General features: G+C 41.6%; 1 protein-coding gene across 1 annotated transcript; it reads left to right on the forward strand.

Annotated features, from left to right (window-relative positions):
* Nucleotides 1-211: 211 nt before the first annotated feature.
* On the forward strand, nt 212-5071 carry supt7l (SPT7 like, STAGA complex subunit gamma). The gene is made up of 5 exons (XM_029494135.1): nt 212-283; nt 895-1393; nt 1589-1913; nt 3660-3897; nt 4253-5071. Exons 2-5 carry the CDS (start codon nt 957-959, stop codon nt 4549-4551), a joined length of 1299 nt encoding a protein of 432 aa, XP_029349995.1. The 5' UTR covers nt 212-283; nt 895-956; the 3' UTR covers nt 4552-5071.
* The last annotated feature ends 12086 nt before the right edge of the window (nt 5072-17157 follow it).

The following is a 17157-nucleotide window of genomic DNA, read 5'->3' on the forward strand; positions in this document are numbered from 1 at the left end:
TTCACAGCTTAAAAAATCTTACAAAAGCCTCTCCTACAATGCACACCCAAGAGACATTTATCTGATAATTATTTAATATAAATATACATAGCGATTTAGAAGAGTTTTTAACATTCATTCTTGTCAATTTGGATTGTTTTTAACGGAACCAAGCATCTTCCTCAGCTGTTTACCCGACAGTTTTGCAGCAAGGACGAGACGCTTAGTTCCGGTTCAACTTCCTCCGAAGCTACGAGGACTTTTGGCTCCCGCTGCTACCCGACGTTTCATCTATCTCTGTAATGTGAGTTACATTGGTCCATTCAACCGAAAGTTCCACGGATTGACTGGCTAAGCATACTTGCTGGTTCCTTATAGTTAACCAGCTAGCTTGCTGTCGTCGCTCTCTCAGTAGTCAGGGATTGGTTGATGGCTTCTTTCTCCGCTCATGAAGTGCTGAACTACAGCCAGACACTCGTCACTTTTGTATTATACTGATATGTGGCAAACCGTCGGCCCCGTTAAACTTTGACTTCAATGCTTATCAGAAACAACGTGACGCACCCTCCAATTCGGCGTACACCTAACAGCCTTTTAAGTCCATTTTAATAAGTAAAATGTTATTTCTGTTGTCTTCTGTCCTAATAAATTCGGTGCGAATCGATTGTTGTTTAATATGTTTTGGCTAAAACGTCTCAGTGGTCGGTCAGATGTTTGCCGAAATTAGCATGACACAACATTAAAAGCACGCTTAAGGTTTGTCATATAAGATTGACATTAAATAGTGTAGCTTTTGACAGCTGTGGCGTTGTGCTATTTGGCAATTGGGAATAAGCTGCCAAACCTTTATCTGGAATAAATGATGTTTCTGGTGTCTGAGTTGTCGTGCTCTTTCCTCCTTCTCTCCCAATTCAGTGGCCAGACTTGATCAGACTTGATGCTGGTTTAAATCCACCTTGTGTGTTAATTCAGTCATCATGATGCGTTACTGGGGAGAAATCCCTGGGCCAGCTGGGGCACCTCCAAGCCGAAGCTCCTTTGACTTGCTCCAGCGTGAGTTTCGCTCTGTAGAGATGCAGGACCCTCCCCTGCACCAGCCGTCAGCACAGCGTCCCCGGCCCACCACAATGTTGGACATCCCCTCAGAGCCATGCAGCCTCACAATCCACACTGTACAGCTGTGTCAGCATGCCCGCCGCCTCCGTGGACTCTTAGCAGCAGCTCAGGCTCAGGCTCAGGGTCAGACCACGGCGACCTCAGAAGGAGGCGGAAGAATGGAGGAGGCTGACACCAACCTCCCTCTACGTCCTCCCACCCCACCTGTCATGCCAGATGATCTGTTACCTGTGGACAGCAAAGCTCCACGTCAACCCTTCCAGCTCCGCCACAGTGACCCTGAGTGTGACTTTTATAAGTAAGTTACTGCAACTGAACTAATACTGAAGCCATTTTCTTAAAGTGAAAATACCGTATCCAAATCTTTTATTGTGTCCAAGTTGCAATTTAGATATTATAACTGATTTGTAATTTTCGCAAATATGATTTTGGTAAATTAGGCAGCCAGGTATTATTCATCTCGGTCTGTTTTCTCTGGTTCTTTAAACACAAGGGGGAAAGGTGAGCCTGTTACAGAGCTGACGTGGCCCTCCTGTAGGCAGCTTCTCTATCAGTCAGTGGCCACTGTCCTGGCCCACGCTGGATTTGAGTCTGCTCAGGAGAGCGTGTTGGAGACTCTGACCGACCTTGTGCATGAGCATTACCTGCGCCTCACCCGCCTGCTGCGGGTGGCAGTGGACCGGGAAGCGCGGCTCGGGGCCAGTCCTTTTCCAGATGTGGTGGAGCAGGTGTTTCATGAGGTGGGCATTGGTAGCGTGCTGGCCCTGCAGCGCTTCTGGCAAGTGAGGATTAAAGACTACCACAGCTACATGCTGCAGGTGAGACTGAGAAGGATAAAAAACTGCAGAATGCTTTTTGTGTGATTTAACGATATTTTTTGTGAGAGGATATTCATTCGTTCAACCATCCAATTTTGCATGTTATTGATACTGTGTATCTGTCTTTAATACCTGGTTTAAGAGACCAGGTCTCCAATATGCTAGTTTTCAGTGGATTTTTGCATTTAATTGAGGAAGTACCTTCTGTTACATGTTAAGATGACCTTGACTAGACAACAGATGCTCCTTTTTTTTTTTTTTATTCATGAACTTTTTCCATTATCAGCTGACACATCAGCAAAATGGTTGTAGCCACAACTCTATCAGATAAGCGGTATGACTGGTGACTAAAAGAGCTGGGTCTCTCATACCTGGCCTCCATCAATGAAAGCATTCTGGAGACCTGCACAATCAGGTTTGCGCTGTTTCATCGTGAGATGGAAGTGATGACTCAGAACAACTTTGTAGTGATTTACTGTGACCCTTTCTTGATTGCCAACTAAAAGCCCCCACCAAAATATTTCAGTAGAGGGGTCGAGTAAGCAAGATCTGTCCTGTTCTCATGCTGTGCACCGCACATGAACTAACATGCTGGTCAAAACATGGTGTGGGATGACCCATCTGACATATCACTTTTTTTCTACCTCTCTACAGACCAGGTTTTGTCTTGAACTCTCAAAGTGCTTTCACTGCAGCGAGCATTGCGCAGTCTGCTTACAATCGGCATTGACGTTCCCACACTCCTGAGAAGGAAGACCTGCCCCCTTTTTTTCCTTGCATGTCACACTGATGCACAAGCATCACCGCTGTGCGACTGAAACTCCTGCCCTGACAATGAACCCTCTTTCTAAGGCAGCCAGATCATTTCTTCTTGTCATCTTGATACAAAATAAGAATCCACTGAGCATTCTCAGCATTTTTATAGACACCTTCAAGCAAGAATCCTTAATGGTACCAGCTGAATGAAAAGATCTACATTTCTTATGATTTTCAACACATTTCTTAATATAAAATTCCTTGAATTAAACCTAAGAGAAATTATGACGTACCATTAAATCTACCATGACCAAATATTTTATTCATATCACCCCCTCACTGCTTGTTCAATTTATATATTGACAATTTGTTCATATTTTTTGAAAACTGATTTGCAAAAGAGGTTCATGTGTAGTGTATAAATGTCAGAGCAAGAGTTGCAACGTAGACAAGCAGCACCTCTCCTCATGGAGTCTATTACTGGTTAAGCACTGAAAGAATCAGTGTAGCTCTTATTAGTTCTCATCCATTTTAAGCTTTAAGCTTCAGCTTCTCCAATTCAAAGATTTGTATTGGCTGAAAACTTTCTTACATTTAAAAGGGGCCTTTAATTTGGCACAATGTGCTGAATTGTCTCACAAAGTACTATGTATGAGTGAGAACAATGCACCACAGGGTGACTAGAGTACAAGCTGCTTGGAACTCAGACAGACAGCAAAGTGAGAAATTCACCATCCTCAGTGCCAATGTGACTGAAGAAACACAAGAGCTGAGCTCTCTTAATATCAGGAAGTGATGAGAGTGATGTTTTATGGCTCATTATTTAGATATGTTTAATCTTGACGCGCCTTAGCTGACGTGGCTGTCCTATAGATTTTTTTGGTCAGAGGAGAATGAATAAAATAGAATGAGAATAATATTGAGACGTGCATCATCATGATCTGTTTTCATTTTGACGACCAGAAAATAAATGTTTTCCCCCTCTCACAGGTTAGTAAGGATCTGTCAGAGGAGTATGAGCGGCTGGTGAACCCAGAGAAGGCACTGGAGGACTCAAAGCCCCCAAGGATTAAGGAGGAGCCAATGAGTGACATCTCCTTCCCTGTTAGTGAGGAGCCTGAAGCCGACCTGGCCTCTGGAGACCAGGCTCTGCCTATAGGGGTGTTAGGTGCCCACGGTGAAAGGTTGGCTTCAGGCCTGGATGGTGACCATTCTCCTCACGCCTCAGGTGAGAGCAGCTCTCCTGCTCATTTTTACATTCTGCCTTCATGAAGAGGCTCCTACAGAAGCCACAGACTGTTGGATCTTGTGTGTGTGTGTGTGTGTAGTTTAATTAATAGGCAGTTTCCTACCTCCTTGGTTCCTAAATGGGATGTGCATTTGTTTTCCATGAAGACACTTTGTCTCTATGTTTATAGTTGCTGCTGACATTAAACTCGACATACTCAAGTGACACCATCACTGCACCAATGGGAATCTGCCAATTATCTACTAAGAACTCATGCAGGCACCAGCTGGGTTGGATTAATATATGTTTATGTTTATCTTTATACATGAATAATTTCCCTCTCCTCTTCTTTAAGGTGGGGGCGGGGCAAACAATTCCCCTCTGTGGCCACAGGTAAAAATGGAGCCCCAGGATGGCGAGGAGGGCCAGGGCTCGAGCCACCACCACCACCACCATCACCATGGTGTCCTGGGTGGAGATGTTTTTGAGGAGGGCGGGCCAATGTCCACCATGAGTGAATCGGGAGGAACAATGGCCCCCTCACCAGGAGGTGCAGCATCGGATGGCAGCTACGCCTCTCATTCCCCCGACTCCCTAATGGGCGCGTCGCCTGTCTTCAATCAAAGACCCAAGAAACGAGCAAAGAAGATGTGAAGAAGAAGCTCTTAGTGTTGGAGCAGAGACGTGGACTCAAACTCCTGAGCTAGTCTTCAAAAACACCAGCTGTACTGTTTCAAGCTCATTTTGTTGGACTGCTGTTGAGATCATGGCCACTGCACAAACAGAAACTTTAATGTCGTGAGAGAACTGAACCGATGGGCGTGGGGGGTATTTTGTAGTTTTTCAGGATTATTTTTATGATTACAGTTTCTCAAAGCTTTCCTCAGCTGAAAATGTTGCCACTAAATATATTAACAGGGTTTATTATCAAAAGAATATCTTCTAAATCTTTTGAATTACCCTTTTTTCGTTGTAAATAAAAAAAATTAACAAACATTTTTAATTTTTGCCTACAATTAATTGAAGAACAGGAAATACTAAGAGGTCTGAAAGCATATCATGTAGTTAAACAGTTAAATAGAAATCAGAATGGGTTTGTTTTTGAAAACAATTAACCCCCTTTCTCCTCACATACCAATTACTATCTGTGCCATTCACTATGATTAAAAAGAAACTCCAGTGAAAGGGATTACATTCATTTTTTTTGTCTCCCCTCATGAAGGTGTCATTTCATTTTACCCCCGTCTGCCTCTCTTCCCCAGGCCTCTTTACATGAGGCACAGCACAGCACAGCACAGCGAATTGCACACTTCACACACTTCACACACCTGTCAACCTGAAGCTACTTTGCCAAATTAGCATCTGTTTCAGTAATGAGGCAAAGCTGTGAATGCAAAACCAGAGGCAATTATGTTTTGGTAGTGTGCACGACGAAGGCGACATCAATCCAGCCTTAATGGCAAATTAATTACAGCGTGCATAATTTTGCATGCTGAATGAGCAAGTCTGTTTGAATACACGAGATTGTCTTTTGGGTGGGCCTCTTTCATTTTCACAATTAAGCAGATAAGTGTGTGAACCACTTGGAAGTGCTGATGGGGTCATATGTATTGATATTCAATTAGCTAGAATTGGTGGTTGAATTGTGTTTTGTTTTTGTATGTTTTGGGGTTTTTTTGTGAGAGGTGGTGGCAAACTCTTAAAAATGCGCCATGTTGGACAGTGCTGTGTGACCTCGGTGGGAGCTGGAGAAGCAAGAAAACAAAATCAGTATTCCAGACTTCAGGTTCCCTGTGTTGAAATAAGCACCTGCTTCTAATGGGAGAATTATTTTCTGCTCTGACAGTCTGAAGATAAAACTTTGCAGCAGGAAAAAGTCAGCAATGACCTTGTTGATCTCAATCTATTGTTTCAGTTGGGAACAAAAGCCCAGCAGGTTTAAATCCCAAATGATCTCAGATATGCACTTACATGTCATTCTTTTTGGACAGTATGAGGAAGGAATGGATTTTAAAGGACGCTCCTTTTTGCCTGGTGAAAGCCTTCCAGGGTTCTGAATGCAGCTGCCAGTCAGTTGTCAATCAGATTAAAACACCAGTTGACCACTGGCTACACATGGGCTCCCAAATCAAAATGAAGTCATTATTATTGTGTACACAGAGATTTTTGCAGCCTAATATGTCGTCTTGGCTACTGGGTCCCTGAAGGAATTTATTCTTTTACTGCTGTCCGGGGACAACACAAGGTGGGTTACAGATGGTGGAAGAAGCATCTGAGACATTCATCTCTTCTGAAATCTCCTTATCTTCAAACTCCTCGAACACACTAACATGCCTAATTACTGCTGACTGTGCACTTTCAGTGAACCTCTTTCCCTTGATCTCCTTATTGAGCAGATGTGGGACTTGGTCTTTAAACCAAGGTGTCCTTGTGATGAGTAGTAACATACAGCTTTCCTATATAACAGCATGAAAACACAATATCTGGCTCTGAGGTCACTGTCAGACAGCCACAATAAGTTGTAGCAGTTATGGCCACTTTACTGAAGCTTAGTGTACGTTCAACTAGGAACACCTGCTCTAGTCTGCTTCCATTCACCGCGCCCTCCTTTTTCATATGACAAGATCATGGTGGCGGCAAAGGCAACAGGGCTCAAATCCCACAACAACAAGCTGATGCTGTAATATATAGAAAAAGTCTATTGATTGTACTTATACAACAATAACACAAACAATATGAGATGCTGTGATGAACCGAAACGGCATTGTTGTAGCTGTGCCAGGACAATATGACCTCTCAGTTTGTCAACAGCTGCCGAGAGGCTTTGCACTGGGGAGGGAAGGTGTAATTACAGAAATGTCAAGATGTTTTTTGAGCAGGGGTCTCTGAGTGCGGTCAAAGCTCACTGGGAGCTGAAGGAAGGACCTAACAAATGATTAATTACCGTCCTATGTGCTAAGTCATTAATCTAAAATGAAATTTAATCTCTTCGGCTGTGATGGTGCTTGTGAGGGGAATGAGGAATATGTTTAATTTTTGCACAATGAATCTGAATGGTCCTTCAGGACTTTTATGTCTGTTTCTGAAGAAATCAGGGGAAAGTGCAAATTAGACACTTGACCTAAAGGAATGCCTTCATAGGATGCCCTTTAATTCTTCTTATTGTTATCACGTAGTCTGCATCTGTGCAGGAGGCAAATAATAAATTATGAAATGGGATGATGGTACTAAAAAGAAGATTAATTTCCAGACATATGGGATGTGACAGAAACAAAGGGTCCCACGCTAAGCATCCCACAGCCATTTCACCCCTCCCCAGAGGGGAGTGGATTGATTGTGTCATGTCAGAATCTCAGTCTGAATCAATCAATAGATATTTTCTCTTGGGGGATCTGAATTTTAAAAAGTAAAATGAACTGGGAACTGATGCAGTCCTGTCAGACTTGGAATTCATTCATCCTCGGTTTCATTTTCAGTTTGGAAAAGTTCAGAAAAAATAATCATGAGTGGGCAGCTGTTGCCCTACAACAAGAACGTTGTGGGTTTGGTTCTGGGGCCTTTCTGTGCGGCGTTTTAATGTTCTCCCTGTGTCTGTGTGGGTTTCCTCTGGATACTCTGGTTCCCTCCCACCATCCAAAGACGTCAGGTTTGGGTTAACTGGTGAGGTCTGAGTGTGACTGTGAGTGGTTGTCTCTGTCTGTCTCTGTGTGTTGGCCCTGTGATGGACTGGTGACCTGTCCAGGGTGACCCCGCCCTCACCTTGCCGAGATTGGATCCAACACCCCCGCAGCCCAGAAATGGATTAGCAGTAGAAGATGAATGAATGAATAAAACCTTGACAGCCCTGTTATGGAGCAAAACTTCTAGTTAGACACAACGTATTGTATTAATAACATAGTAGAAATTGATTTAAGTATGAATACAGAATCATGCATATTGGCCGTTTTGCCCTATATATATCTGCCCTAAAAAGTGCATTCCTGCATGACACCAGCAAGAAGCAGAATAGAGTTAAGGATATGGAGATTAAAAGGTTGTACAGGATTTTGTCAGTAGAGGTATATTCACACTAGGACCTTTTAAGCACGATATTCTATAGATCAGAGTAAATATTAGAGTAAATATTAGTCTAGATGTATTCAGAGAGATTTTATGTCCATATCAGAGTGCGTGAGTGTAAACATCATCACCACCTCTGTGTATCATGTATGGCTTGTGTGAATGTTTAATAGACTGTGTCTTACGCTGAGAAATACGTTCTTATTTTGTATCTTATAATTTCCACGCATATCGTCTGTGTGTTAAATAATGTTTTCTTGCACACTGAAAAAAACAATAAAGAAGTTATTCATCGAAAATATTACACATTATCACATTTCAGTAAATTCAACTTTTTTGCCTGTTGAAGACTCTTCTCACATAGCAGATGTCTGAGTTATTGGCAATTCTCAACTAAACCTCTCAGATGAATGTCAAAGGTGCCGGTGGAGTTAAAATTCTCCAATATTAAATGATATATATAAATGAATATATCCATGTGTAACACAGGAGTTTATGTAATCATCAGGAGTAGCTGTATGAGTATTTTAGATGCTACAGTTGGTGCCATCATTTGAATAAGAGCTTGGTGTTTCTTCCACACGTGTGTGACGCAACAATAAATCCACAAAAAGATCTGGCCCTGGGGGGGGTGACAAGATAAATCTGAGGAGTTAAAAGCAAAGAAGAAAAAATATTTCTGCTTCACAATATTATGTATGAATTTGTAACCCTTGTAATTTTACATTTCAACATTTTACATATTCACATGATCTGGCCTTTGAGGGGGAGACCAAACGTCTCCTCCAGGGGTTGCAGAGTGGTGTCCAAAGCAGTATGCATCAAGGCCAAATGTCCACCTGTTTTAACTGAGCCTGTCATGGTTATATTTAAAGGGAAAGCAAATACAAGTATTTTGATATGCAGAACCTTCTAACCACAAGCCTTGTTTGCCTTCCTTCATAAGGGCTGACAGAACCTTCACTACACAGTATATCCCCCAAAGCATTTGACTGGTCGAGCTCACCAAGGAGGCAATTGAGAATGTGGGATGCCCGGGGCAAAATAATCAATTTCCATATAGCCTGTTTGGTACTGTGCCTTCATACGATAGCTTTCATCTTTTTACAATAAAGGCGACTGAGAATGGAGCCACTCTACAGCAAATACATTTTACAAGAAAGAGTGTTTGCCTTCTGAAAAAACACATTTCTGTGCCACAGTGTCCCGATCGCTCTTGTTTCAGTTCACCCATCCTCCATTGGAGGGCTGTCTTGCGCCACATTCAATCCGTAGCTGGACGGAGGTCTCACTTTCCTCTGTCTCCCAGTTACCACACAGACTTGGACACTCCCATGCATGTGGATCAAGACTGCAGAGTAGTCCTGTCTAGATGTTACCAAATAGAGACATTTCTTCTTAACAAGAACATAATTAATTTGCTCGCTGTTGATGCTGCATTGTTCCTGATTGTCTGTGTTGGGATGAAGCTTAAAAAAATGGACCAAACTGTTCCATGTTGTACTAAATGACAGAGCACAGTTCAATTTGTTCCTCATCAATATAGAAAGATTTCAGCGATCCTAACCTTTTCCAGGATATTCCCCACTACAATGCCACAGAACAGGCCTTTCATTTCACCTAAAAATCCCTTTTATAGTGGTAATTGCTCATCAGTTATGGTAGCCAGTTGTTGGATTGGGTGTTTTCTCTCATCTATGACAGAATGGAGGTGACGATAACCAATTAGGTTATTGTGTCTGCATATAGCTGGCAGAAAACAGACCAAAATAGCTCTGCTGTCTTCTTATTCCACTTCGCCACAATTGATATAACTGTGGGTAATGTATTCACATCAGGCATGGAAAGCACTTTACATGATAGTACCAATATCATAAAGAAGCCTTCAATCCCTTCCCACCCCACCTACTGTACAATACAAGTTCTTAGTGTTCACATTCATTAAAGTGGCTCAAACTTAAATATGACTGACATACGCCTTTGTGCAGGTACTAGTGCTAAAATGTGGCTGTGTTTCCGCACTCATCATTATAAAAATAAGAGTTTTAGTTCTTTTGCTTCAGATTCTCTTCATCAGAGGTTTTCAAAGTCTGATGCTGAGAACTGACATCACATGAGAAAAAAATATATTAATGGTTTCAAATATCTCTTTTTGAACTGTGTAACTGTGTTTTTGGCCACATTAAAAGTGTCTTGACCCATTTGAAGGGAAATTGTGAGGAACCATTTATTTCCAAGCTAATTGTATAGAAATGAATGTACTGCATACCATGGATTATTTTGTTTCATAAGCGTTTATGTGAAATGTTCTATATTTTTATTCGATCATGTCGGAAACAGTCAACCATTGTGCTGGAGTCAAAGGTGCAAAACTCTTCTGGATAGAATAACCTTAGGAGACTTTGGCGTCTTGGTCTTTGTTTATTACATATCTTGCAGCAAGGGGCCCTCAGTCACGCCGAGCTCAGAACTCTGTAGCAAGGAGTGAGGATTGACCGCTTCTTATAGCACTCAGCAATTATATATAAAAATGAAAACAGGGTTAATATCTGGAATGTCTGTAGGTACCTGTTTAAAGCTATGAGAAAGTACAGAGTGCCCTCCTGAATGAACACACATTCCTTGCAATAATAATGAGCACGCTCAGAGAGTAGACAGCAATTATTACATTTGAAGAGCAGAGAATCTTTCACACCGATCATCACAGGTCCTCTCTTTCGATTGGCTGACTGACCTATTATTACTAGAGCTCCAGAGAGAAACCTGAGAGAGGAGATGTAAAACTGCACTGTGATTAGCTTTGGTTTGGGAAACCACAAGCATATCTTCTTATGGATATGAAAACAGAAAAAGTATGAAATATGGGACTTTCAGTAGTTAATGAAAGTCTAACTCACACTGAATGTAAAATATGTGTGTTTAGATGTTAGTTATGACTCACAGATGAAGTGTGATTGCAGAAATATGTTGCCCATTGTCTAAAGTAGCATAATAATGCATCCGTGGGCTGAAACTGGGCCAAATCAGAAGACCGGCATGCACCTGTATACACACCACAGCATTGAGCACGACATTAGCAATTAGCACAGCACATCTACAAATCTGCAATCAAATGGCATTTATCATTGCTAATGGAATGCCACAGGATCACCACGAGGTGCTGGAACGCTGCGGTGATGGCTTATAGGCTTTGCATCCTCAAACTGCTGTTTGAGGAGCAGCCCAAGCAAAAAGTGTCACTCTGTCATTTCACCTTCTTCCGCTCAAGGCCTCTTTTTGGAAAGTGGCTGTATTAAGTGTGACACACTGTCATGAACCCACATCAGTTTATGACACTGTAGTTGTGAAGCGGTGACACTTTGATGTGTCCTCAGTGTCGGCTTGTTAATAGTGGGTAAATGACACCATCGCATCCAAATCTGTTGGCACTTCTTTACAAAACTGTCAAAACACTTTTGAGATCCCGCAAAAACTGAGCGAAAGCAGCGACATCTGTCAGAAAGCGGCTGCAGCTCAGAAAGGTGGCGCCCATTTTTTAAAATATGTATGACACCTTTCAGTCATGATGTTTATTTGTTGGTATTCCCTCCGAACATGCTGAATTTTGATGTGCAGAGGAATGGCTGGCAGAGAGGAGAGCTGTTTACGTGTTCACTCGAGGTCATGGTGAAATGAAACAGTCGCCTAACCTTTGTATAAATTCCCCATGGAGCACCATTTGAGGTAAACAGATTAACTTTTAATCAAATGGGCAAAAAAAACACAACGTGGGTCAGACACTGTGTTAATAAGTTTCCTTCAATGCCTTCTTTTGAGATGTAATATCTTTAATATAACAGTGTCTCTGAAAAGCAACTCCTAGTCCTTATTATTTGTCTCCCACTCAAATTCTGGTCCAACTTCACTAGTTTCTACCTTTTTGTCTAACTTTTCTGAGATGTCTTCTTTTGCTGTGAACATGCACAGATGGAGGAATCAAACAAGCTGATACTGAGAGCTGGTGCTGTTTGACTTTACTCTATCAGGTGTGATCAAGTATATGGTAGCCTTTCTTGTATTTCCTGTTAAGTTGAAACAGAGTCCTCTTTATGTGTCATCTTTGCTCCCCCCCCCTGAGCTTGATCTTTTTCTGAAATCTCACAGAGTTTTGGTGGACATATTCTTGCCAGCAACAAGCTGCAATAAAATGCCCATGGTTTGTCCACTTGCCCTTGCTGTTTTTTTTTTTTCTTTCCTTGCACAGCCAGATCACAGTTTCTCTGGTAGCTCATATTGCTGACCGTCCTGTGGCAATGATTGAAATGATTTCAGGAAACTGTTGCTACTGCTTCATATTCTAAAAAAAAAAAAAAAAAAAAAAAAATCAAATAAAGCAACAAAGCACTCAAAGGAGCTATTTTTAAGCTATTGCTACGTATCTAACATTTACAGGTGTTTTTCCACTACTGCTGACTGCAGTAGTGGGAAGCCCACTCTAGCCTCTGCCCCAAGGACGTACTGCAGCTGCTCAGAGGGTTTGTTTTAGCTTCACGTCTTGTAAATGCATTAATGACTGAAGCTGCAATCGCATGCAACAATCACCATCGCCTGTGTGCTGCAAAACTCCGCATAACTTTAACGTTTAATATCCGAGGACCAGTGTTGGGAAACTATTTACCATTTACTTTTATTTATTGGCAAAGTAATTACATCAGTTCATCCAAGAGCATAAGTACCTTACTTTTTATACAATACTTATTCAAAGTCTGTCAAAGCCACGTTAAAAGCCTCTCTCTCTTAAACCTTCACGCCAATACTGTGAGCTGCTGAAAGCGGCCATTGCCATTCGAGAATATTCTTTCCATGAGGGGGGTTGGACTTGGTCTGAACAATGTTTAAGCAGTGGCTACATAATTGGCAGGACCCGAGGTTTCTAAGCAGGGCATTGTCCACAGCATCACACTGTCCCCACCAGCTCGGCTTCTATCTGCAGTACATCCTGAGCACACAGTCCAGCCATCGCTCCCCCTGACAGATCCAGCGGTTTTCCTTCCTCGGACCACCTCTCACAGGAACATCCCGCAGAACTGCAGTGTTGCAGATTCTCTGATTCATCCAGACATCATTCCCGTCAGACTCGCTCACATCTTCCTCATCTTTCCTGCTTCATTGCACCCATCTCAGCACAAAATCTTCACCTGCTGCCACCTGCTGATTGGTGTATGCTGCATGTGTATTAATACCAAGAGCTCATTTAGCATTTGTACTGGTGACCGCTCACAACAGTTCTGCGGGGTTCTGTACTGTCACAAGGGTGCTCTGAACTAGTTTTTCAATGAAGGCTCGCGATTGGCTGATGTTAGCAAGACACAACATGCAAATATGGCAACTTGCTCTCTTTTGGTAGGCTAGCTGCCTGGACCCTGTTCTTTACGCCATCGTACAGCAACTTCTCACAAAGCTGACAAAAGTCCAGACTCATCTAAATCAGATCTCAAACTACTGAAAAAGTAATAAAATATAAATAAATAAATGAAGCTAAATTATCTAAGTAATAGATAAAACAACAAAACTGGGTTCAATAATCAGGAGAGTGATGCTCAACTTTAATTCACTTTTTTGGGCTCATTGTGAGACTTTAAGAGACTTTTAAGATAATCTTAGTCATTCTACTTCATTGTTTGAGCACATATTTAACCCCAGGATGAACTTTGCATTGCTTACTCCAAACCAATTTAGATCAACAAGTGACAATATTGTGATTCTCTGACCTAGAACTGCTCGTTCAAATACTTTGCTTGTGCCTTTTCAAAAAAATCTGGGGATACGTATATCAGTTCAATTAAATCCTGTAATCCACTTTAAAATCCATCTCTCTAAAACCAGTAGTTTAGAAGTTCCTACTCTTCAGCTTTAAAATGTGTGACCTTCAAATGCCTTTACTATACAAATGATTCAATTACTCCTCTGTTTAAATGTGTGAGTGCAGATAGCGTTTTGCCGCCGGAGAAGGAGAGAATGAAATTAACCTCGGTTTACTCCCAATGCCCTCGACACTTGTATTATGATTTTCTATTAAAACCCTATCTTTCCCATAATGAATTCAGCCCTTCTGTGAGAGGAGAGTCCTAGCATTTGCACACACTAATTTTTGTTTGTTCTCAGGTGAGCTCCCAAATGAGGGACCCGGTGACAGCGCAGAACTGAATACCATGAAAGACCTACTGAATTTTTTTTAAGAAAAGGGTAAAGATTTCTACATCAGTGCCATGTAGCAATCACAGGCCAATTACTGTTTAACTGAAAAGCTTTTCTTAAGAATAAACAAACCTGAGTTATTGATGATTTATGTAAAATCTTCCTTTGCAGAATATCAGCTTATCTATGTTATCATACAATCCACCAATCATGTGGTGTCAGTTTAACAGTGAAATCTTGCAGGCTTCATTAATGATCATATCAAACATCAGAATATGATCTCAGAGACTTTGACTGTCAGATGATTGCTGATGGTTGGAGTATTTCTTCTGATCTCCTGAGACTGTCATACACAGCAGTCTCCAGAGTTTTGTCAGAGTGGAAACAAAAAGCATTCAGTGGACAGAAAGCTCAACTGTGCAGAGCGGAAAAAAAAAAAAAAAAAAAATCTTAGAATGCACCGCACGTCCAACCTTGAGGTGCAGGAGATACAACAGCAGAAGACTGCATTGGATTTCCCTCCTGTCAGCTAAGAGAAGACATATGAGGCTGCAGTGAACAACAAAACTTAACAGAAGAAGACTAGAAAAACATAGCCTCGCCTGACTAATCTTGATATCTGACAAGAATGCAGATGGTAAGATCAAGATTTGGCATCAACAGTGTGACTCCATGGACAAAACTGGCTTTATGCCTACAGCTCGGGCTGCCGGTGATTAAAATGATGCAATAGATTCAGCCATCCAGCCTTTGCTTGCAGGTGACTGGAGTACCAGCATGCATTTGTTCAGGATGATAAAAATTAAAGTCTCAGGCTGTCATTAACTTTTGTGCTACAAGCCTGGATGTATTTTAGATCAGGTCCTATAGATCTGGTGCTGGTACGGGAAAGGTGATGGCAAGGAATGGAACTGGGGCTTCCCTCCCTGTTTTCAGTCTGGCTAAATTGCTAAGTAAAGCTATTTAAGAAAGCATCACACAAAGCTGATGGCCTCCTGGTTCCAGGTAGCACACAGAGATGAGATCTTTGACCACTATGAAGCACTGGAAACAAGTTGTGTAAATAATAGTAACAAATCATGCTTCCCATTTTGAACTAACGTGGCCTTCTGACTTTTTTTAACCCCCTGATGAAAAGTCCTCTGTTATTTGTTTTCAGTCTCTGTCATCTCCTGAGGGAAATAAGTGGCTCTTTAGCTGTTAAATGCTAGACTGTGTAATCCAGCTAGTGGCTCTAAGTGTCCGCCTGCAGTTTAGCTGTTGATGAGGAATACAGAATACAGTCAGTTTGTACAGGTGCCTGCATGGCTAAACTCATCCCAGCCAGAGGCCCATTTGACACCATCACATTGCCATTTGATACATTTTGGACCTGCTACTGAATAATACTATCAAAGGCAGCAGCAGAGTGACTAGGAGCAGTGAAAATATCATATCACTGATTTGAATTTGGACAATCAGCTCTCTTCCTAAATAGCTGTGAACTGTGCTCGCACATCAAATGAACTCCTGATACTCCTGATGAAATTGTTGGCCAAAAACGAACCAAAGCCACCATTCGAATTACATCTATTGCTGTCTCTTGTTTTTATTTGAAAATGTGTTAACTTTTTGTGCTGTTGCAACTTTTAGACTTTACACCTGCATAATTCAGCTAGCTGAATGATTTTATTGAAATGATGTTATCTGCTATCTGGCTGTTGCTCTCCCTTGATTACACCTAACAATAAATGGATATTGTGGTTTATTGTCGCGGGAAATGACCGTTTTAATTACACAGACGTAAAAGCCCAACTAGAGTCCGAAATTGAGAGTTGGCAGCAGCTTTGAATTCTGTGAAACATCAATTACATAACTCACACTGGAACTATATCGCCCATACTAGATGAGGAAGCTAAACAATGCTAGTCAGCTCCGATCTAAAGTGCAGTCAACCCAACTAGACCACTTAAGAGACGGAGAAGGTCTCACAGATAGCATGATTGGCTGAATCAATCAATTTACTGGAGCTGTGTTAAAAAAAAAAAAAAAAATAGAGCTATAATAATATTAATAATGAGTACAACCAGTTTCATATCTATGAATCTAATTCTTTTCTCTCCTTCAACAGCAGAAATCTCGGAGATTTCCTGGCTTTCTCAAACTGAGTTTTAAATGAGTTTCGAAATGGGAACAAAGCTCTGGTGAGCTGTCCACTTCTCAGTCCTCACTCCTCCTCTCGCTTTAAAACACAGATTTCTCCTGCAGTGATTTGAATTCAACATTGGATCAGAGCTAATACCTCGCACGCTCTGTGTGAGTGCTGGACATATTAAAACACTGACTAGAGAGCTGCAAAATAAAATACCTTACTTGACCTTATTAGACTGAGCAGAATCCAACCCAGGTCCTGGGTGGAGTCTCAGTCCCTAAGAACAGAGTGGAACTATATTGTTATATTTAATATATTGATTACAGTATATCTGCCTGAAGAATTGTGCAAAATGGGAGCAAATCCCCCTTCAGTTAGGTTCCAAAATCTGGGAAAAAAAAAAAAAAATCCTAGAGGATTGAAAACTGTTCAAGCAGTAGGTGTAACATGTGGGTATCCTCAAACCTCGGTCAGATGAATAGGCTCTTTGTAAGAAAAAGTCTGAATAGGTTCCATTTGTCAATGTGGTACTTCAAATGTAAAAAAACTTTCAAACAATCCTAAAAACCTGTTTTGTTGTCATATTGGGCACTGAGTGTAAACTGAGGGAAGCATGCAAGTGCTGCAGCGCAGTGTAAAAGTGAAGGGCTGTGAATACCCTTGCCTTTTGTGAGGCCACACAATAAGCAGAGGTCACAGACTAATGAATAGCTGATTAACATTCTGGCTGGAGTTTCTCAGGGATCCTTAAGAAGCTCCATTTTTATTCCTTTAGTGATCGGTCTCTCTTCAGATCTGATGCTGGTCTTTTTGGCAGCGAGGCACCAGGGGCTGTTTCCATGCAGCTGCTCTGACGAGAAGAAGAACTCGATAAACAAGATCAGATTGCACAG

Source organism: Echeneis naucrates, chromosome 22 (assembly GCF_900963305.1).
Source record: "Echeneis naucrates chromosome 22, fEcheNa1.1, whole genome shotgun sequence".
NCBI lineage: Eukaryota > Metazoa > Chordata > Actinopteri > Carangiformes > Echeneidae > Echeneis > Echeneis naucrates.

What these genes read in the sequence shown, in the direction of transcription:
- supt7l (XM_029494135.1), top strand. Translation starts at nt 957, where the DNA reads ATGATGCGTTACTGGGGAGAAATCCCTGGGCCAGCTGGGGCACCTCCA. An exon ending in ACCACAGCTACATGCTGCAG is followed by an intron (nt 1,914 to 3,659) that starts GTGAGACTGAGA and finishes CCCCTCTCACAG; the next exon opens with GTTAGTAAGGATCTGTCAGA. An exon ending in CCATTCTCCTCACGCCTCAG is followed by an intron (nt 3,898 to 4,252) that starts GTGAGAGCAGCT and finishes CTCTTCTTTAAG; the next exon opens with GTGGGGGCGGGGCAAACAAT.